The sequence below is a fragment of the Eubalaena glacialis genome, chromosome 7 (genome assembly GCF_028564815.1).
Source record: "Eubalaena glacialis isolate mEubGla1 chromosome 7, mEubGla1.1.hap2.+ XY, whole genome shotgun sequence".
NCBI lineage: Eukaryota > Metazoa > Chordata > Mammalia > Artiodactyla > Balaenidae > Eubalaena > Eubalaena glacialis.
This window is the reverse complement of record NC_083722.1, coordinates 63442432-63466394: the sequence shown is the minus strand read 5'-3', so window position 1 is coordinate 63466394 and position 23963 is coordinate 63442432. Positions and strand designations below refer to the sequence as shown.

The window sequence follows — 23963 nt, the reverse complement described above, 5'->3', positions numbered from 1 at the left end:
ATGACGGAACTATGGATGAATTAAAACATAGTTTTATGGTGTTTAAGTTGATTTAATAAGGATAGTTTTTAAATTTCAAAAATGAAGAAAACATACTCGTGTCAATGCAAACTCTAGGTGTGTTCACAACAAAAAGATAACTTAATTCTATTTGCAGCAAAAGTTCTGTGAAAAAATAATGTAATAATTGTGAGACAAATTAACCCCCGAGGCAGAAATTTAATCAAAGAGATGCATTACATTTGTTTTCAGGATCTAATTTCTTCTACTTCCCTGCTAATGACCATTTGTCTCTTTATATTTTTAGAGTTTAAATATCATGCTATTTTCTGGTGTTTACTAGGTAATTTTAGGTGGCACTGGCCACTGTAGATGGATTTCCCATTTAGGCTTTTCTCTGAATGATGATGGCAGCAAGGGTAACGACCCCGCTCAGCACCCACGGTGGTCAGGCACTGTGCTGGCGCTTTACACAGGTGATACGGGTAACTCTCACCTCCATGTCAAGAGATAGATGCTACTATGCCAATTTTACAGATGAGAACATTGACTTTCAGAGATGACTTTGTCAAAATCACACAGGATATAGATCCATTTCCGTATGATACTGGAATCTGTGTTTTGCTACTACATTAGACTCCCCTCAATCAACAAGCATGTTTTGAACTTTTACACCTAAAATAATTTAAGACGTTAAAGTGGAGACAAATTTAAAAGTTTTTCTCAATAATAGATTTTTAAAATGGAATTTTCTTTCAGAGGGCTGATATTTTCCAAAAATTGGTAGCCACATTGATGACAAAGATCGAAAATAGAGATTTGTATAGGAGTAAAGAGATCTCAGTGCCTTTTGTTGACCCACATGTAATTGGAAATAAAAATGCCTTCAGTTCCCAAAAAACTACTATAGGACTTAAAAGTGAGAAATGGAAATGAAGGTCATTCTCAAATTTTAGCTTTGATCGGAACACCTGGGACGTCTGTAAAAAAGGCTGATTCCCTGCCTTTGCCCTGAAAGTTTCTGCTTCAGCAGGTGTGGGATGGAGTTAGAAATCTGCATTTTCAGGGACTTCCCTGGTGGCACAGTGGTTAAGAATCCGCCTGCCAATGCAGGGGACACGGGTTCAAACCCTGGACCGGGAGGGTCCCACATGCCGTGAAGCAACTAAGCCCGTGCGCCACTACTTCTGAGCCTGCGCTTTAGGGCCCGCGAACCACAACTACTGAGCCCGTGCGCCTAGAGCCCGTGCTCCACAACAAGAGAAGCCACCGCAATGAGAAGTCCGCACACCGCAACGAAGAGTAGCCCCCGCTCACCGCAACTAGAGAAAGCCTGCGCGCAGCAACGAAGACCCAACACAGCCAGAAATAAAATGAATAAAAAAAAAAAAAGAAATCTGCATTTTCAGCAAGCTCCCAGGTGATTCTGATTCACGTGGTGCAAAGACCACACCTTAGAAATACCAGGCTACACAAATATCAGGGTTACAGCCCTTCCTAAACAATTACGGGTAGATTCATGCGGTTCCAGGTTCAGGCCGAAATGCTGTGTTGTGTCTCAAGCGTGTCTAATTAAAGATGCTGGGTTGTTTGTCTCACCCCCACCCCAGCAGGTTGTCAGTTCAACCATGAGAGTGGAGAATGTGAGCTCATTCCCAGGAAAATTTTTTTTCAGGGGGAATATGGCCAAGGGATTGGTAGAAGTCTTCGAGCAGCTGTTCTGCTTCTGGAAATTGATCAGCTTCGGCAAATTTTAACTCGCCTTCTGCTTTCACTGATTTGTATTTTAATAACGTAAAACAATGTTTAATCTCAAATGGGGAAGCACAAGATTATTCTGAGAAAAAAAATCAAACAAGCTAGCAAAATTATGTAATAATGTTTTGCCAATAAAGATGAACATCCTTCCCGAATGTATTTCATTCAAAAACTTCCCAGATTTTGTAACAGGAAGGATACAGTGGGTAATCTTGGAGAAGTTTGAAACACTGGTGTGGAATCCAGCTGGGAAAAGTCCCGTTTGCTTTGTGGGATGTTTATGGCATTAGAGATGGGGTCTCAGTCTGACGAGGGTGATTCCATTGCCTGTAATCAAGAATGACTCAGTAGGGCTTCTGTATGAGCAAGAATTTGTTTCCAAGGGCCCTTCTGGTCCTAGGACACTTGCCCTGAGGACACTTGCTTCCCTGGGAACCAAACCATGCAAAAGGCACTTGACATTCCTAGTTTGTTACACATTGTCCAGGGCACATGGCTCAGTGGAAGGCACTGACTTGAAGCTTGCAGACCTATCTTTAAGTTCCAGCCTGGCCACTTACCAAGTTTTTGCCCCTTAAGCAAGGCACATCACCTCTATGAACCTTTGTTTCCTCATTTATAGGCCATGTATAGAAGTTCAAAAAATGTAGGTATATAAGCTCTGTAAATAATATATAATCTATATGTTTGGTTCCCAGGGAAGGCAAGTGAGCTTCCTAACATTTTGGTTTTGCATGTTTAGATCCTCCTACACTAATATCATTGGACTAAGAATATCTTTTCTCAAAGTGAATATTTCGCTTGTGACTCCACTTATTCAGACTTAAATGTACTGCTATTTGTCAAAATGACTGTTACTCTGTTTTGGTCATACTTGGTATGAGTTTGTGTGCTTTACTCACCTGATTCTCTTTCAGTGTTATCTGCCCCTGTTCCTTACACCCAATGAAGGTTCTAACACATTTAAAAATCTTCTCATTTTGTTGTACTCTCTGAACAAAGTTGGCTGGAAAGAAGCCAATCCTGTCTTGAATTTTCCCCTGAAAGGAAAAAGGAGGCATGCATCCACAATTGTAGCATTCATTGTGATTATATTTACCAAATGACTTTTCTTAAAGAAAAAGAAATACTTACTTTCCACCAGTCTTCATTGGAGTCCTCTAGAAGAGTAATCATGTCTCCTGGCCTAAAATGAAGAATGAATGAATTGGGTGGGGAAGTAGAGGGGGTAAAAGAGAAAAAGATGGTCCTTTAAAGTCAGAAGTGGTAGCTTTTCACTTACACAAATAATCCTAAAATAAATAGGACTAAAATAAACATGACTTTTACCTGTTCTTCCCACCCATGAAAATAGCTTTGTTAGATACTGAAAGCAAGTGTAATTTCTGTGCTGTATTTTAAAAATAATCTTTAGCTTTATTTTTATATTATACGTAGATGATCATCTTTGCATTGAAAAAATCTCTAAAATTTGGAAGTCTAAAATATGATAACTGGAGTTTTTTCATATCCTGCCCCGTAATCCTCCTCCCATTGCCCAGAGGTGACCATTGTGAGTGGTTTCCTGTGCCTCCTTCTGGACGCTTTTTCATGCACTGACATTTATATAGAGATATAGATGTATTTGGCTGTTTCTTTTGTTTACTAATGACATCTGGAATGAGACATTATCTTTATTATCAGCTATGTCTTCTCAGTACCTTCTTGAAACCATTTTTACTTAGTTCCACTTCCCTTGTCTGCCACCTTTTATGCTGGTATAATCTGGAATTTTGTTTTAGACTTGTGTGTGTGTCTGTTATATCCTTCATCAAGAATTACTTGGTTTAACTGAAGAACTACATAATGTTTTTGCTCTTGGTATTGTTGTAGATATGGTGATTACTTGCCACTTCTTATTTGATTTTCACATCCACGTGTGTGTGTGTGTGGATGTGTCTTTTCATTCCTTCTTCTCTGCACCTCATGACACTTTTACAATCTGAAGATTGTACTCTTTTTCAACTTGGGAAAATCTTGTCTATTTTTTTCACTGTTTTCTCCCATTCATTTTTCTCTCTTCTTTCTTCCTGGAATTTCTATGCAACACATGTTGGACCTGCTGGATCAATTATCTATATCTTTTGTCTTTCTTACACATTTTCTATCTTAAAAAAAAAAACTCTGTTTGGGACTTCCCTGGTGGTCCAGTAGTAAAGAATCTGCCACAACTAGAGAGAAGCCCGCACACCGCAATGAAGAGCTCGTGCGCCGCGAGGAAAGATCCCGGATGCCGCAACTAAGACCCGATGCAGCCAAAAAACACAACAACAATAACAACCCCTACCCCCCCAAAAAAACAACTCTGTTCTAAAATTTTTCTCAATTTAATCTTCCTAATTGCTTAATGGGCTTGCCTCTTCTAATATTTATTATAATACTGAGAATTTTAAAAAAAATTGAATTTCCAAGCATTCTGTATTATTTTCTGAAAGTTTCCTTTTAACATTTGTCACTTTATGTTATGGATTGAATAGTATGATGGATCTTTCTGAGGATATTATTATATATTTAAAACAATATTTCTTCCCTCTATTGAATGATTTGTTTCCACTAGGATTAGTTAGCCTGTTCTTTATCATATTACTTTACTTCTCCTTCATATCAAGGGATTTTCTCCAACACCTGTTTCTCGGCTGTCTCTTTATATTCATGACTGAAAACAGAGGGTGTGAATCGCTGGGCAAGTTTCTCTGCTATCACATACATCTGTATCTGCAATGTATGAGGGTCAATTTCAGGCTCTGCTTAAGAGAGCAGGGTGTGTCAGTCGACGCATCTCATCTTTGGATGCTTGAGAGTATAGCAGACAAGCAGTCTGGAGCCTCCTACCACCACCCCAATGGCTAAAACAAGGGCGGTTTTCTTAACCCCGGGGAGAGAGAAGGTTAGATTATTTTCCTCTAAGTAGAGGTATCTTTTCCTTCCCTCCTGCTCTCTAGAAGCTCTGGAGGTCCAGAATTATCTCAACACAATTCTTTTTCTTTCTCAGTCTTTTGTGCCCACACAGGAGCCCTCCTTGGGCAGGGGTTCCCTTTCTTTAGAGTACAGGTAATGGTTTAATTCTAGAGTCAAACACCATTGCTGCCTATTTCTCATTCTAAGTAGTAACACGGTGTTATGAACACTGTTGGGACTCTGTATCAGTTATATATTGCAATGATAATGCTGTGTAACAAACAGCCCCCAAACCTCAAAGATTCACTCACATTCTTGGGTGTTGGCTGCTGGCTGGGATGACTGGGTTGATTTTGCCTTATTCCATGTTTCTCATACCCCAGAAGGTCAGTTTGGACTTTCATAGCATTGCCAGGGCAGCAAATGGAAACGTGAAAAACACATAAGACCTCTATGGCCTAGGCTCAGAACTGACACATTTTCATTTCTGCCTCATTTTATTGGGCAAAGCAACTCTGCAGTGAGAGGAACTGTAAAGTCTCATGGCAAAGGGTATGGATACAGGGTTGGTGAAGAACTGGGGCCATTAATACAATTCAGTCACCAAGACACCATCATGCTCTTTAATGAACTTGTTGTGAATTCAGTGTCTCTTCTGTGCTCTTACATTTAAAGTTGTTTTTTTCCCTGAGCATCCTTTGGTCTCTGGTCATCTGCCTTGTTCTCTGTTTGCTGTAGTCTCCCAGGAAACTCCTAAGATTTTTTGGTCTCTGATAGTGTTATTTCTTATTTTCTAGTACTATGATGGATGTATTCTTTAAAAATTATATTTTCTGACATTTTAAGGGATTGGAGCAAGAAGGGAAGTAGATTTGTGTGCTCCTTTTGCTATTCTGGTTCAATCTCCTCTGCTGTCATTTTCAATTTTCAGTTAATATCTATCTTCTTAGGGGATTCCAAATACAACAGGCTTGTTGCACCTGAAGCATTAAACACAACTGGCATTTTGGTATTTCAACAGTCACAGTATCATGCTGATGCCACAGAAAGTGAGAAGGCTGAAAATCACTCTTTTCTCAGGTGAGGGATTTAATTAAGCAGCAAGGATAAAAGTCAATGTAGAAAAGTCCTTCTAGCTCCAGCAGTTTTTCTTTAGCCTAGTAACCTAAGAAACCATGTGTTAGTATCAACTACAGTGACTTTGCTGATGCTTTGGTAGAAATTGTTAAGTAGGGAATCAAGGTTGGAAGAGGTGACTTTTCTAAGGGTGTAAAACAGTGCTGCCTGAATCCAGCTTCTATTTTTATGGTCTAGAGAGTCAGTCTTCACCGTGCCCAGATGTGGACAGTCCCTGAGCCCATGACCTATGTTAACTAAACCACACATTAGAATAAGGCACTCATTGGAATACAAGCTATAATTTTATGAGAAAGACCAGACATCCTGACATCCTGACAGCGTGATGGGGTTTCTGTCTTCTCCTATAAAAGAGCACTGCCAGCATCTAAAATTCCTTGGTGAGTGAGGAGAATTACATTCATCCCTTTATCCTTTGTTGTTTTGTTTACCCACTCATTCAACAAATATTACAGAACACTGACTCTGAAAGAGTGATTTTACTAGGCACTGGGTATACTTTGGTGAGTAAAGTCCTCACTGGAGCTAATATTCTAGTGAGAATGATAGATAACAAGCAAATGCATAATTAAACTTTTAATAAATATAGAATGTGTATATATAACTAATAAATATATATGAAGGAAATAAACAGGATGCAGTCACAAAGAATAAGAGTGGACCCCTAATGATATGATTTAAATACTCTAATCATCAAGCAGAGACAGCTAATGTCTCTTTTTCACTTTGGGGAGGATCTTGCTCTAGGGCGGCACTTGAATCCAAGACAACAACTCTCTAACATCTGGGCAAGCACACATGTGGCTTGTGGGATTTCTACTGCCCTCTTGCCTCTGCCTGGCATTCTTCTCTTCTCTTCCCAGCATTCTTCCCCACCGAGGCTGCTTTAGATCCTTTCCCACACTGGGTTCCAGGCAGTTGATCTGAGTAGGCATGCAAGGTAAAAATCACTCTGTGTAATATAAGATTTTAAATTTATTTTTTAAAATATGTCTTGACCAGTTTTGAAACTCTGGCAAGAGATTGGTCAGTTCCCCCTTAATCATCTGATTAAATCAACACCCACACCACTTCCCTCATGAGGCTCAGATGATCTGGGGCACTATGTACCAGCCCCATCCCTAAATGCCCTGGGGCCAGGTACCAGACAGCTAGGGACAGCCTCTGCACCCTGGAGCCTGTGAAATTATTCAAATTAGCTAACCCACAGGAAGCCTGGGAAACCTCACTAATCCCAGCTGCTGACCATATGTAAGCTGCCCCTACAGCTCCAGCTGCTGTTACCCTGACTCCCTGGTCAGCCAGTGTGGCCCTGTGTGGCAGCCCTTCACTCTCAACTGTGAGTTCTCTTCTAACCTGTTCTCAACTTAGTTGTTTTCTCCTACCTGTGGTGTCAGAGTGCCATGTCCTGCCATCAAAGAACTAAGTCAACACTCTGCCTACCTGCTGTACCTAGGAAGAGCCTTGCCATTGATCCTGGAGGAATGGAGGGCTAATGCTTAAAATTCTCCTTCCCTTGGTTGGTCCTAGGATGGACACTGCCAGCACATGACTCTCTGTCTCTAGCTGTTTTTCATGCCTCTGTGGCTGACCAGGCCCCTTTCCATGAAACAGTTCTTTCTTATTTCACATTATCACACTCCAGGCATGTTAGTAGAAAGTCCTGCTCTGGTCTAACAGCTATTTTCTTTCTTCCAGGTGACTTTATGTTCCTGATCCATTATATATAGATTTTATAATTTAACTCTGTATTTCCAAATCTTGGAGATGAACTCATCAGGCTCCCAAATACTGAAAAAAAAAGCTTACTTTTGCTTAATTCAATCAATCAGAGCATCCTAAGTTCAGGTAAAAATTCTGCTGTATTGTAACCCAGAATTTTGTACATTGATAAAAAGTACAATGCTCTTCAGAAACAATACAAGCATGAGCCTCCTACTTGGAGGAGATAGATCAGAACACCACAGCTGGCCTTTTCTTTTTGTTTGTTCAGTAAAATTGGTCTTAAACCCAGAGGAAAATTTTCAGGTTGGTTATGTCATGATTCATGGAACATCCTGAAATGATGAGGGAACTGTGGGCTATCAATAGGAGTAGGAATAAAATAACAAAGCTAACTACAGAATCGTGGCTTCGTGGTGAGGAGGACAGAGCTTGTGTGTGTGTGTGTGTGTGTGTGTGTGTGTTTACGTGTATGTGCATGTGAGCCTGATGGTTGCTATCTGGGGTCACTTCCAGCAGTCCTCTGCCTCCCTCATTTCTCGATTTTCCACTTGGACACAGAACCCATCTCGCCCTCAACCAAGTAAACTGGTTTCAGGGACACAGAGGGCACAGTGTACATGCAGCGTATGAATGATGCAAGCGAGCCTGGCTATCTACAGAGAACTCTTCTGCAAGGTGTTATGAAGATGGTTGAGTCTTTCATGGGTGGGAGCTCCTGAAGGGTGGATTGTGAGCTGTCCTGAGGCCCCCCATCCAGCCTCTCTCCACTCCCCACATAGAGCACAGATTCCTAGGGGTGGAGATAACTGACACCCTTCCGATGAGGTCACTGCTTCCAAGAAATACCTTCTCCACTGTCTGAGACAACCTGAGACCTCAGCTCAGCCCTCCTACGGGAAGCCCATGGACAAGGCAGGATGCTCTGGGCCTTCTTTGCTTTCATAATGTTTTGGATGTACTGAATATTTTGGACAACAAAGGAAATTTGTCTTTCTTTATCCCTCCATCTTTGTCTATTGAGCCGAAGGAAATTATATGGCATTCAAGTATTTTTTGAATGCTTATGACACGTTAGGTGTTGGGTGTGCACTCAGGGTACAAAGATGAAAGGATTATTCTATGCATCAGTCTTCTTATCTGTCAGGTGAAGATAATAATTGTACCTACCTCAATTTTTTTGAGGATTAAATGAGTTAATACTTGTGAAGCATGTTTAGATAAGCCCACAAGAGATGGTGGCTATTATGGTTGTTAAGACATAGTTATTGCCATCAAGATGTTGGTGATCTCAAAGGGGAAAGACATGTAAACTGGTAACTTATAGTGCCATTGCTAACTGAGAAGAAATATGCTCGAGGGGCACAAACATGTGTGGAATTGACCCCAAACAAAAATCGCAAACATACATGCCTCTTTGAGACTCAGCTACCTCAATTATATTTACATAATTACAAACTATGCATTATATCTATATCTGTATATCCATCTCTATACAGTGAACTATATTTACTTGGCAAAATTGCTATGTGAATTAAATGAGAAGGCATATGCGGAAGTCTTCAGCACTGTGGCTGATATACAATAAAGGCTTAAAAATTCTAATTTCCTCCTAAAAATGCAATTTTTCACTGGGAAATGAGATTTAGTAATCAGTACTTTTAAATGAGGTTCTGGCAGGGACAGTTCCGTAATGTGATAGCCTTTGACCTCTTAAGTGGCTTCCGACGCTGAAGTTTGATGTGATTCAGAGTGTTGGAAAAGTGTTTCCCTCTCTTCATGCCCCCACCCCTCATCTCTTCTGCCCCTTGACTCCAGGTAGTGACCACAAAGGTGTGGCAGGGCCCGGGGTGGAGTGAGGATTCTACCATGCAGGTGGCTGATTGCAGGGGAGATGATGGAAGGGTTGAGGGGCTCCCACACAGCCTGGAGGGGACGGCAATGTTCACTGAATGAAGTGGGCGTGACCAGTAGCATTTTCACACAAGTAAGAAGGTCAAGAGAGACTTTACCACTTATAGGCAGGGTTTGATTCCACCACTAACTCCACTAGATTCGGCTGCCTCTTGTACCACCCAAACTTTGTGAAAACTCCTTGGAATTGCCCATTTTACCCTGCAACTATTTGGGAATTTTTAAAATTTCTTAACACTTTCCCATTCATTAGGCAAAAAGAACCCCCAAATCAAGCTTACATCAACCATGGTCACTGGGCCCAAACAGATCTCCTGGAGAAACCAAGACAAGGGGAATAAAAAAGGAGCCAGCCAAACTGCTCCATTAATTTTAGATCTACTGCTTAATTTTTCGCTAGACCCATTTCTCGATTTCTATAATCCTGGTCCAGAGCCTTTTATAGTCTGAGCGCATGGATCGATAACAAGGAACTCCTCAACTCTGTAGTTTGATTTTGTCTTAAGCCTGGCATCTATAAGACTGCCTGCATCTTCTCAATTCCAGAGACCAGCTCAGAGAAAACGCATTCAGCTAAAGGGCCATTTGGATGGGATTTGGTAAATGTTCCTGAACTGTCATGGATCATGCTCTCCAGAACCTAATTGAAAAAGGCATCTGAGTGAGAGGGAGGCTCCTAAACACATTAGTGACATTCAGGAAGATCTGGGTTTCTTGACATAGTGCAGCATCAGAGCATAACATGCATCAGAGACTTTCCTCAAATAGCCTTAATTGTATTTTGATGTCCTGGTGACTGTGAAGATTATTTTTAAATCAAATTGGTACATAAGAATTACGTTTAGTTTTAATTAAGTTGATGCATTTGCCAAGCAGTAATGTACTTAGAGAATGGAAACGAGACACCAAAAGAGTCTTATTTTGTCCTACCCTGTCTCAAGGGCTCTCCTTTTCTTATCTTATGGAGGGTTTATAAAACCTTACAGAGTGAAGCACATTACCAAATAAAAAGCCCCAATGCAGACCAGTGTACTGAGCATTGGCTGAGGGTCAGGAAACCTGCATTTTGGGTTGGCCACTGGCACACTATGCATCTTTGGAGAAGTCAGATAGGTCACAGTTGCTCTCAAATCTGGCAGGTAATCAGAATCCAGAGAAATACTTAACCATACAGATTTCCAAGTGGGATGTGACTCTCTAGATCTGGGTGCAGCCCAGGAGTCTCTATTTTAATAACATTCTCCAGGAGATTCTTAAGGATTGGAACACGTGGTTTAACTATCCTAACCATAATTTTCTCTGTAAGATACTACTTGCTTGAATAACCCCACAGATTTGTTAAAAGAATGCAAAGGGCTGTCAGGGACAATTTGGAAGACTTTGAAACGGGCAAAACCGATGACTGATCTGGTGTCCTATGACACCCTACCATCTGTGTGGTATGCCCTTCTGGGTAACCTCCCCCTTTCAATGTCTTTGAGCTATTGCACATCTCTGCAATAATGCAAATGATCCTTATCTATAGAAATGCAAGTGAATTGTGTCTGGCAGAATGTAGTCAATTACTACCCTGTGAATATCGACCAGTTTTGCATCTATTTGTAAATTCACATCAGCACTCCTAATTGCCTATATATGGGTGCTGTGTGAATTCTCCTTTGTACTGGTTCTCTCATTCATTAATGATTCAAATTAAATTTCTGACACGTGCTCATTTTATAATTGTATAACAGTTGTGATTTTACCTTACTTTTAAAAAATTATCCTTGACCAGGAGGGACTTTTCAGGAACCCACTCTATAGATCACAAGCTTCCTATCCAAATAGATTTATAAGGAGTGATATGAGTGGCCAAAATGGGAGAAATTAATGCATTATCTGAATCTGCTGATTAATATAAATTGTCAACCTTATCAGAGAGAAAACCTACCACAGTCAATGTAGGATGGAAAGTTTCGTGTGGGAGAAAGACAAGTGGACTGAGGGTCAGCCTCCGTGGGTAGCTGCTCCGAGCCTCCACTTTCCACTTGTGAGTTCTTGGACTTGGTTCTCCCTCCCTCCCCTCAAAAGGGTAAAGGACCATAAACTGTCTCATTGGAATGTGAACTAAACAGCTAGGTGTCCATTTGCTACACTTGGACACCTAGTCCATTCGCTAGACTGGGAGGAAGGTAAGAATCTAAATATGCTTCTGTGATGAATTTCCACCACTTCTTTTGTAATGGGGTTTGCAATTGGCTCGCATTTGGCACCTCTTAAAATAATTCTCTTGTTCTATAGTTTAACCTATTCTTTGGTTATCCTTTCCTCCCTGGAAAGAGAGAATAGAATGACTGCTCACTATCCAAGCCGCACAGGCACCCATGTCCCCTCTATCTGGAAACCTTGGCTAGGCTGTGATGCCACCTCCTGAAAAGCCTTCCCTGGCTTCCCAAGGCTGCTTCAATGCCTTCTTTTTTTTTTTTTTGAAGATTAAATGAAATGATGTATTGTAAAGAACTTGATACATAGTAGATGCTCCCTAAATATTAGTTTCCTTCCTCTCTTCCTCTTAAGTTTTAGGTCACAATCCTATTCTGCAGTGGGATGATGTGGTCGGAAGCATTGATTCTTCCTAGGTGATGCTTCAGTGCCTTCTTGAGGTGCGGTAGCAGCATCCTGGACTACATCCCCGCCCACAAGACCTCACATTGGAGGTACTTTCTTGTCTAGGGCTCTCAGCCTTATGGCCACTGGAGCTCTTCGAGAACAGGGCCTGCGAACTGTTCACCCTGCAGAGAGTACATGCTCATTCACCACGTGATGAGTGGTGGGTAGATGAAACAAATCCTGGAAACAGCCATACAAGGGTTAAAATCCCTTTTAACCTGATTTCAAGTGGTGCTTTCGACAAATCAGGAAGAGATGAATTCAGGCCATCCCATCTCCAGAGGTTCTTGTGAATATTAGCTAATGAGACAACGGGTTGCTTGGCTTTGTTCAGACTCACCCATGGAAAAATCCAGGACTCACTGCTTCCAAGAAAGAATCTGGCAATTCAAGACTATAAATCAGGAATCTAACTTGGAGTTACATAAGAAGATATGTTTTTCTTTTAAGGCCCCCAAATTTAGGTGTTCTGACACACACACACGGAGTGGCAATTAATTTGTATCTCCCTTAAAATTTAATAATTTTAAATAATATTTTATTATTATAAATATTATAAATAATATTTATAATAATTTTAATAATATTCGAACAGCAGTCTCCTCATTCCCTCTCTTGGCCCATAAGAATTTTTTTCCTCTCTTTTTTTCCCACTTATGAAACATGGCCATTATCATATAAATCCGTCGGGGGAGAAATAATAAAAATGAAAATGATTTAGATGTGGAAAACCAAAATGGATTCTTCGGAATAGGTATGGTCTCTAAAATATGTATTTGAACCTTAGAGTCTTTTATTTATTCTTGATCTTTTATTTCAGAGTCGCTACCGTGTTTTAGGGGTTTGTGCTTACTCAAAGTTTTTTACATCTGCTGATTATTTAAATGGTATGTCAACTTGGCAAAGCCACTAAAGTTATTCTTATTGATTTTAAAAAGATGCATTGGTGTGAATAATAAGTGATATCTCCAAGAATGTTTTGCAGACTTCTGAACCCAGAAGCAGTGAGGATAATGAGGCTGGTTACAGTGTAAATGTGGAGGGCAGGATTTACTTTCATCAAAAGGCTAAGCATGGGTTATCAAGCTTTTGCTAATATGTGTGTGTAAAAATGCAGGTGTATTTGAGTGTGCGTATGTATGTGTGTGAGTGTGTGACTGTGTGTGAGTTTGTGTGTATCTGACTGTGAGTGTGTGGGACTGTATATGCATATGTGATGTGTCACACACATACTCACGCACTTGGCCAGAATGATTGACACATGACCTTTGTGAATTCACAAGGCAGTGTAGGATGATAATGAAGCCAGTCCTGATTATAATGGGGTTCTCCAGTTTGTATTTCAACTAGCATTTTAAAAAGCTTTGCTCATGAATTAAGCTGGCATTCCATAAAGTGTAATTTTCAGGACTCCTCAAAAACTTGATAGTAAGGGTTTTTGGTGGAAATTGTCTAAGACCCTTAATGACAGAAAGTTATCTACTACACACGCTCATTACACTCAGACAGAGGAACCCGGGTGCCTCTTTAACGTTATGAGACCTCAAATCATCAGCAACGGTCTGGAGAGCCCTGCATGATGGCATCACAACTTGTGTATCAGTGGTGAAATTCCATACCTAGAGCATGTCATGTCAGCAACCACAAAACCTACTCAGGAGATGAGGGGCAGGGTGTCACAGCATCCTTACCACCAGACCAATTAGATAAAGTCTGCTTGGATGTGCTCGAAGGTGAGACAGAGACTTAAACTGTGTTTCCTCTACTATATATCTTTAGGGTAATTGATCAGAAGACCAGGAAATAAAACATACTGTGAAAAGATGCAAATTATGAAGAGAAGGTATCTAAAATATATTGTGTGGGCTTCCCTGGTGGCGCAGTGGTTAAGAATCTGCCTGCCAATGCAGGGGACACAGGTTCGAGTCCTGTGTCCAGGAAGATCCCACATGCCGTGGAGCAACTAAGCCCGTGCACCACAACTACTGAACCTGTGCTCTAAAGCCTGTGAGCCACAACTACTGAAAGCCCGCGTGCCACAACTACTGAAGCCCGCGCTCCTAGAGCCTGTGCTCTGCAACAAGAGAAGCCACCACAATGAGAAGCCCGCGCACCGCAATGAAGAGTAGCCCCTGCTTGCTGCAACTAGAGAAAGCCCGTGCGCAGCAACGAAGATCCAACGCAGCCAGAAAAAAATATATATATATTGTGCACCTCACTTTGTACTGGGCATGAAATCTCACATTTTTTTTTTTTTTTACATTATCTTGTTAAATACTCTGTCTCCCTAGGAAGGAGAAAACGGAGGCTGCAAGAGATTAAACAGTTTGCTGAAACTGATGTAGCTAGCATGTGTCAGAGCTGGAAGGCAGACCCAGGTGTGACTCTTAGACACTGCTCCTTTCTGCCCTATGCCCTTGTTCTCTCCCGCTCTCTGCCCATGACGGTGGGAAGATTATCATGATCTGTAAGCTCCAGAGATTTGGGGAGGTAATAGCAGATGAATTTATGAAGGAAGTTTCCCCTAAAACTGTAGCAAAGCTGACTGTGTGAAGCCTCTGCCTTTAGACAGCACTTGGAGACCAGCAATGCAACCACAGAAATTCTAAGAGGAGCACCATTGCCCTAAGAATAAGGAGGTAGCACTCTGGGCTCCTCCTCTCTAAGGCTTACTCCTCCATGCCCAAACTGAGTTTGGCTTAGCAGGGCTTCTGCCAAATTGTCTTAAACTCTTGTTCTTTGTGAATACGACTATGGGCTACTTTTGGTCTCTTTTTCTACAGTTTCTTCTGGACAAATCATATTCATCCTGGGCTCAAAGCCCATCTCCTCCAGGAAACAGGTCCTGGTTAAACCCTCTGAACTGGGTTTGCTTCCTCTTTTTTTTTTTTTTTTTTTTTTTTTTTTTTTGGATTATGCTGTCATTTTTAATTTTAATAAAATAGATAATTTCATACTACATAGAGAGCAAGCCCATCCACTCATTGATAAAATTTTAGAAATATTTTCTATAAAAAGTTTAGTAGCTGATTGCGAATGAATCCATTAGAACATGACTTCTATAGGTACAGTGTTCCCATCCTCACCCCCATTCTTGTTAATTTTGAGAAAATTTTAAAATACAGAAAAGTACAAAAAATAAGACAAGATATCCATATACCACAATCCAGAATTAACCAGTATTTCAATATATTTTCTTGCAGTCTTTTTTTTTTTTTTTAAGAGAAATGGACGTTTATATATAAAACTGAAGTCCCCTCTAACCAGTCCAATCCCCCCCTCTCCTACACGCATTCCCTTCCCTTCTCCACTCTTCACAGGCAACCACTATCAAGAGTTTGGTCTGTATCCTTCCAAACCATTTCAAAAACATTTAAAAAACATACATACATATATGTATCTATTACCAATATATAGCACTGCAATTTTGAGAGAAGTTTTATTCAAATTTACAAAACTCATTGTATTATATGTCATTCTGCAACTTTATCTTTCCCCCTCAACATGATTTTTGAGATCTTTCTCTGTAATACATATAGATCTCATTTATTACATTTTACAGATATACAGTATTCCATCATAAGTATTTTCCATTTTGTTGCTGATGGGCATTTAAGTTGTTTCCAATTTATGACTACTACATATCATGCCACAGTAAATAGCCTGGTACACATTTCCTGAGCATACAAACTCAGAGTAGAATTGCTAGGTGTTTTTCAATTTGCTGTAAGGAATGTTTCCCAACTCCCAAGGTCATAACCATTTTAGTATGTAGCTTTTTCATATTACTGTTTTTAACCTAACCCCCTTGGATCTTACCTTTGTGTATAGTTCGTGGGTTTTTTTTTCCCCTTGGAGAACAAATTTCCTCCAAATCATTTTTCAAATAGTCCCATTATATTCTCATCTCCTGATGCCATTTCTATAAATTCTAATAAATGCATAGGTGTTTCCAGAATCTCTTCTGTTCTGCTAAATCAATATCATAAAAGTCTCTTCCTTTCTAATACTTGCAACCTTTTTATTTTTTTTACATTGGTGAAGATCTCCATATCCATGCAGACGGCAATGTTAAACATGTTTTCCATTCCCAATTTTAGTGGAAATGCATCTAAAGTTTCAGCATTACCTTTGCTGTTTTTTTTTTAACTGAATATTATCATACAAATGTCTTTCTCTTCAGGATGAATTCTCTGGTGTCCTTTAAGTTTTTAGCTTTTGTTTCTCTCATTTGTGATGCTTTCCTTCAGAATGATTATTTCTGATATGTTATGAGATGTAAATTCCTGATGAACACCTTTCATGATATCCACAGGTTTTTAATGAGTATGAATTTTCTGGTGTCTAATATGGTGTGATTTCTGGCTGAAAGCTTTCCCACATTCACTACATTGATAAGGCTTCTTACCTGTGTGTATTCTCAAATGTAGAGCAAGGGTTGAGAATTGAGAGAAAGCTTTTCCACACTCATTACAACCATAGGGTTTCTCACCTGTATGGCTTCTCACATGCACCGTAAGAGATGAACTTTGAGAGAAGGCTTTTCCACATACATTGCATTCATAAGGCTTATCACCTGAATGAATTCTCACATGTACAATAAGTGACGTTCGCTGAGAGAAGGCTTTTCCACATTCATTACATTCATAGGGTTTCTCTCCAGTGTGAATATTTTGATGTTTTATGAGGTACTTCTTCTGACCAAAAGCTGTTCCACATTCACTACACTTAAAGGGTTTCTCTCCAATATGAATTTTCTCATGCTCTGTAAGGTTTGACTTGCCACTGAAGGTTTTCCCACACTCCTTACATACAAAGGGCTTCTCTCCTGTGTGAGTTCTCTGGTGTCTGATGAGGTTCGACTTCTGAATGAAAGCTTTCCCACAATCCTTACACTCAAAAGGTTTCTCTCCAGTGTGAATTTTCTGATGGGTAAGAAGGTTTTCCTTCTGGCTGAAGGATTTTCCACATTCATTACATTCAAAAAGCTTCTCTCCAGTATGGGTATTTTGATGTTTAATAACATACTGCTTTTGGCTGAATGCTTTTCCACATTCATTACATTCAAAAGGTTTCTCTCTATTATGAAAATGCTCATGCTCAGTGAGAGTTGATTTGTGGCTGAAGACTTTCCCACATACCTTACAGGCAAAGGGGTTTTCCCCACTACAAACTCTCTGCTGACTGAGGTGTGACATCTGAATGGAAGCTTTCCCACATTCACAAGATTTCTCTCCAGTATGAATTTTTTGATGAATGAGAATTTACTTTTAGCTGAAGGTATTTCCACATTTCTTACATTTGTAGGGCTTCTCTGTGTATGACCTTTCAAATGCAGAGTAAGAGATAAGGTTCAAGAGAAAACTTTATCATACTTAGTACCTTCAAAGCTTTCTCTTCAACTCTAAATTTTCTAATACTCAAATGAAGTTTTGTTACATTCACTGGTTTCTCTCCAGTATGAATTTTCTTCTACTCAATGAGATTTGTTATCTAGCTAAAGGCTTTTCAATATTCCTTAGAAGCACAAGGTTTCTCTCCAGCCTGACTTCTACATTTATGAGGTGCAACATGTGAGTGAAAGTTTTACCACATTCAGTAAATTCATAGGTTTTCTCTCCAGTATGAATGCTCTGATATCATATGGGGTTCAAAATTTTTTAAATGAAGGCATTTCCACACTGATTTACACCTAAAAGGGGTTATTACCACAAGGAGTAAGCTGTGGCAGGATTTCCAAACTAATTGATGATTCTTTCCTACACAACTAGGTCTAAATTGTGTTTCAAACTCTTTCTAGGTTAAGTTGAAAAAGGTGTTGCCTTAAAAGATATAAGGTTTGAGATCAGAGGAAGTATTTTTCCAATTTTCTTATATTCACTGCTTTTTTCCTCAGTCTGTACTTTACTGGAGCTGGATGCAACTTGCCTCCCAAGTCTTGTTGCCTCTCTATCTGCTCATCATCTTCTCAGGCTTCTTCTGGACAAATTTCCTTTACACTTCTTTCTCCGCCATCCAGAGTTCGTCTTCTTGCTTCAACAGAAGATCACATACAGCTTGGCCAGCTTATAACCTGCTATTGGGGAAATGACACAGCACTAGAATGTTAATGCTGGAGCCAAAGTTCTGTCCTAGAACTCAGGCTGAGCCCTGGGGCCTCCTGGCCTTCCGAAGGATGAGGAAGGTGCAGTCTCCAGGAATGCACAAGGAAGCGACCCTTCTATCGACAGCAACGCCGCTTTTCCGGCCTTGGACTACATTTCCCTTAAGGCTTTGCTGGTCGACATTCTATGTCTCTCCGTCTGTCTTTCCCACGCGAACTTGGCGGCCTCTTCCTGTGATTATGAAGCTCTCAGGGTGAGTACTTCTGCCTTGGAGGAAGATCAGCTCAAGCCTGGTGGAAGGTTTGGAGCCGGAACCCCAACCCCCTCTTTGAAGCCTCCCGAGGGCAGCGTCAAACGAGCCAAGCCCATACTCTGAGGTATGAGGACGCCATCTTCTCTCTGCTTCCTCTTTTATAGTTTCCATTATGTTATCATGGACTTTCTTTGCCCACTAATTGTATATGCCAGGCACGACATTAGTTCATGCATTTAATCTCCACAATACTCATTCATTCATTCATGAAATATTTATTAAGCATCTACTATATCTCAAGAACTGTACTACACTCCAGGGACATAAGGGTTCACAAATACAGACTCGTTCCCATGGGCTTTACAAGGGAGATAGAAGTTAACCAAGTAACTCAAGAAATATATAAATACAAGGTGAGATAAGTACTTTGAAGAAAAGAAATATGGTGTGACGAAAGTATGTAACAGAGGATCTCACCCAGGTTGTGCGTATCAAGAAAGGCTGCACCAAGGAAGAGAAATCTGAGCTGAGATCTAGTGGGTGCATAATAGTCAACTGGAAGAAGGTGTGTGTATGTGTGTGTGTGAGATGGTGGTGGTGGTGCGTGGGTAGGAGGGTGAGGGGAGAGGAAGAACAGACTGCAGGAAGAAAAATTCCTTGGCAGGTGGTAGTGTGGTCCTTTTGGAGAATAAAAGATGGAGCAGAGAGATGAGGGGAACAATGGTGCAAGACAAAGCAGAGACGTCACCAGGGGTGAGACTGTGCGGGTCCCGGAGGTCCCTGTAAATATCCTGGTCTTGACCCAAGGAAGTGGGAGGACATTAGAGAGTTTTAAACAAAGATTTGAGTGTCATGAGCAGATCTAAGGCAGGCACAATGATTATCTCCTTTCACAAGTGTAGAAGCAGAGGCTCAGATGGCTTGTGGAACTTTCTCAGGCTTCCTGGGGGTCACACAGCTAAGTGAGTGGCTTGGCTAGGGCTTAAATCCAGGTCAAGTGATGACCACACTCTTTATTCCTAAACATTCGGTGAATCCATGTCGTATGTCATTCTTTCTCTCTCACTTCTTAAGTCTGAAAAGGAAGCATCTACCTCTGGAGTATGAACAGAACTGATTGGAACCAATATTATTAAGCTCCTACTATGTTATCTTATTTAATCACAGCCATCCTACAAGGGCAGGGCTTATTATCACTATTTTTTTTTTTTTAAACAAGGACATTTTAATTAATTAATTTATTTATTTTTGGCTGTGTGGGGTCTTCGTTTCTGTGCGAGGGCTTTCTCTAGTTGTGGCGAGCGGGGGCCACTCTTCATCGCGGTGTGCGGGCCTCTCACTGTCGCGGCCTCTCTTGTTGCGGAGCACAGGCTCCAGACGCGCAGGCTCAGTAGTTGTGGCTCATGGGCCTAGTTGCTCCACGGCATGTGGGATCTTCCCAGACCAGGGCTCGAACCCCTGTCCCCTGCATTGGCAGGCAGACTCTCAACCACTGTGCCACGAGGGAAGCCCTATCACTATTTTCAAGATGAGAAAACAGAGGTTCAGAAAATTAGGTAAGATGCCCTATTGTCAGAAAATAGAGATGAGAATGGTATTTTGTTAAAAGGATTTTTTCTACCGCATGGTTTAAGGAGAAAAAGATAATTCACAAAGCCCCAGTTCATTCAAGGAATGATACTAAATCCCCGAAGCATTGCCTTACACATTCTAAATCAAGAGCTTGGCTTTTAAAATGGGAACCTACAATCTCTTTGCAAAAAAAATGAGTATGATTTATCACTCCAATCTTGCAGTCTACGTAACGCAGACATTTCACTTCTGGGAGTGAACAGTCCTGGTTTGCCTCGAAGCAGACTGTAAACGTTTGATTCGTGACCAGACAACTTGACTTTTAAAGGCCTGTAACCGACTAACTTAAGCATAAAAACTTACGACCACTGCCAAGCAGCTAGACTTTACTCCTCAGTACCCCAATAATTGTCTGGATTTCTCTGGAGTTATTTTTTCCATCTGATGACTTCAGAACAATCTTCTAATACAAAACTGTGGGATCTGCATAAAGGGGAGTTGTTAAATTTTAAATTCTAGACACCCAAATGATAATCTCAAGAAGGACCCAGTATACTATTTATTGCAAAGTAAATTTAAGTCAGCAGATAGTTAACGTGGACTGTCAGTTGAGGGCAAGGCACCACCTCGGCGATGAATTCTAGGCAGGCTCTGACTAGCAGAGTTTGCTGTATCTTTGATGGGATAGGGCTTCACCTGACAAATGCCATCTCATCCTGCTGCACCTAAGCCAGGCTGTTTAGGTAATGTTTACAACTCCAGCCAGTGAGTTCAGCACGGTGATTCTTCCTCAAGGATGGAGAACATTCAGATGTACAATAACCTAATTGTCTGAAGGAATCTAAGGAGCTAGGAACCAGGCCTGAACTCTGCCCTGGAAAGGTCCAAGAATCAACTGGAAGCAGACCACAGACGAATAATGAAAACTGACCTTGGGTGTGAGCAGGGGAGTTCCCAGACTCCTGCAGGACACCCACATCTGCAACGGAGTCCCTCTGGGTGTTGCACCAGGAGGGGCAGCTGAGCTGCCAACACTGACCCTGGTGGCATATGGGACCCGGGAAACAGGGTCTAAATGGAGGTTTTTGGTAGCTCTCTCCTTTTAAGGGGCTTTGGGGAAAGTGGAAGAGAAGGCTGATTTCACTGAGGAGGAACCATATTCAGGCAAAAGCCAGAGGGACCATGCCGGGGAAATGGCACAGACCTGAGATGCGGAAACGTTCAAAGAGCTCCAGGGTGGAGACAAGGCGTTCCAGAGCCATCTTCAGGGATGACCGGTGGCTGACAACTTGACCTACACGGCATTCGGACAAGTGGAGTCCGCCATAAAAATGGAGGCTATTTCCCTAATACTCCGACATTTAAATGGTCTTCTGTGCTAATTTCTCTCTCCACGCTCTTCAGAAGAGGAAAGAACCCATCTCTAAGGGCCCATTTGGCTACAAAAGCAGACCCTTGTATCCCGCTCTAGGACTGGAAAACACCAAAGCCTTCTCCTGAGATTACTTGTGTTTTGGGTCATAAATGGAGGGAAGGAGTGAGTTCTTTTCTTTGAGACAAGCCAGTGAACACGACATGGCAAACACCTTACTGACTACCAGTTCCTGAGTGTTTACCATGACGGTGCTGTATGTTTTAGGAACCTTATTCATTTCACCCTCACAAGTGCCTTAAGGGGAAAAGGTCATTATTATTCGTTTATAAGTAAGGAAACCAGAGTCATGAGATGTTCAGACACTGCTTAAGGTCACACAGCAAGTAGGGTGTGAACACAGGACTGACTCCAGTCACATTACCCCTGAAACGCAAAGAGACTGTGGTCCAGAGAAGGGGTCAGACCTCACGAGGGCCCCGAGGCTCACCTGTCCTCCCGTTTCAGTTACCATGAAGTGGGATGGTTCCTGAAACAGAAGTAGCTCCGGGTAGGAGCCAGGGGGAGCTGCCAGTCTCCAGCAGGGTGAACAAAGAGTTTTAATTTGATTGGTCAATCAGTGTTAATTTGGGCAGTAAGTACATTTTTGGTTCCCTATTAGACCCCACAGGATGCCAGATGCATCTGATGCTCAACCTTCGTGAAAACTCCCAGCAGCAGCTCTGGTGACGACCGCTTTATTTATTTATTTATTTTATTTATTTATTTTTGGCTGCGTTGGGTCTTTGTTGCTGCGCGCGGGCTTTCTCTAGTTGCAGCGAGCGGGGGCTACTCTCTGTTGCGGTGCACGGGCTTCTCATTGAGGTGGCTTCTCTTGTTGCGGAGCGTGGGCTCTAGGCACGCAGGCTCAGTAGTTGTGGCGCATGGGCTTAGTTGCTCCGCGGCATGTGGGATCTTCCCGGACCAGGGCTCGAACCTGTGTTCCCTGCATTGGCAGGCGGATTCTTAACCACTGCGCCACCAGGGAAGCCCTAACCGCGCTTCTTAAAGAGTGGTCCCTGGACCAGCAGCATCAGCACCACTTGCAGACCAGCCAGAACTGCAGATTCTCAAGCCCCACCCCAGACGTGCTGAGTCACAAACTCCCAGGATAAGGTCCAGCGATCCGTGTTAACCAGCCCTGCACACTAACATTTGACAATCGTTGCTCTAAGACATTTGGAGGTAGCGCAGATTGAATTCTATTTTTTCACATGGAACGATACTGACTTAAAATTTTTCTTTCATTCTTTTTTTCCTTTAAAAATATTTTTACCTCATTTCCAGATCTTCATTCTCTTGTGGTATAAATTTGTACAAGGCAACATAGGTGTTCATCTGTAATTGGTCTTTGGAAAGAGGTCCCTGAAAGAGAAAATAAGAAATGGAGAGAAGAAAGAAAATAGGAAATGGAGAAGTTAAATGTAATTCCAGTGTATGGATCTTGTGTTAAAATACCTAACTGTTATTAAATACTTTGTTCTAAACATAGATTTATTTTTAATTTCCTGGCTGAGTTTGATTTCACCACAAACTATTTGAAAACATTTATGTAGAACTCTTTTTCAGAAATATGGCAATTTTCTTCAAATCAGTTTTTTTCTTTGATATAGTTGTTCATGAAAGGTGGGCCCAGGCAAGAGAATATTCTCTCTATAGACAGGAGACATGTGAATAGTAGTAAACAACTTCCATTTCCTAAAATGGACTTTTTATCAGTTAGCCTACAATTTTGTATCTAGCATATCAAAGGGATCCGGGTATATTCATCCAGAAATTTGTTCATTCATGTTGTGGAAAAAGTACAGATTTTGGCATTAGACTGATTTAATTTATGTTATGGTATCACCATCTACTGGCTATGAAACCTTGCAGTAATGATGATAAAAGCTACCATTTTTGATAGCTTACTGTGTGCCAGGCATTATGGTACATGGATTAGCATACTCAAACCTCACAACAGCCCTGTGAGGTCGATTCTATTGTGTCCCCGATTTGTACACTACACAAGAATCTTACAGGTATTGTATAAACATTAGCTATTATTATTAACTACATAAATGTTAATCCTATATAAATGTTTATGCTTTATAACATACATAATTTAAAATTATATAATATGTAACAGATATTGTATGTTGTATCATTATATGTGTATACACTATATATGTAATATATAATTGTATAATATATTTAAATGCATAATATAATAAATATATGCCATATATAGAAAACATAAACAAAAGTTGTACACAACTACATTCTTTTTATCGGTGATTCACTCTGCTATCCAAAGCTCAAGTACTTTATGCAATATTATTCTATTCTAATTGCATATGTAAATTAACATAGAATGTAATAAATATATACTTATGTACTTTAAAATAGTCATATTACATAATTATATAATTAACACACTGTAGAGCATATATCAACTTGTATGTGACATACATAACAGAAACAAAAGCATACAGTATAATGCTTATCCTTTGTACCCTGGATGCAC

The 23963-nt window shown here is 40.8% G+C and overlaps 2 protein-coding genes across 2 annotated transcripts in view; both read right to left on the bottom strand.

Moving 5' to 3' along the window:
• The window catches only part of STAC (SH3 and cysteine rich domain), a 111999-nt gene that overhangs the window by 5832 nt on the left and 82204 nt on the right, over positions 1–23963 (bottom strand). The window contains exons 8-10 of the mRNA XM_061195245.1: positions 22734–22822; positions 2893–2944; positions 2661–2798 (exon numbers count right to left, since the gene is read on the bottom strand). Of these exons, the coding sequence (XP_061051228.1) occupies positions 2661–2798; positions 2893–2944; positions 22734–22822 (279 nt within the window). The remainder of the gene's footprint in view (positions 1–2660; positions 2799–2892; positions 2945–22733; positions 22823–23963) is intronic.
• LOC133094609 (zinc finger protein OZF) lies at positions 15094–17871 on the bottom strand. Its single transcript, XM_061195244.1, has one exon. It carries the CDS (start codon positions 17313–17315, stop codon positions 16437–16439), a length of 879 nt encoding a protein of 292 aa, XP_061051227.1. The 5' UTR covers positions 17316–17871; the 3' UTR covers positions 15094–16436.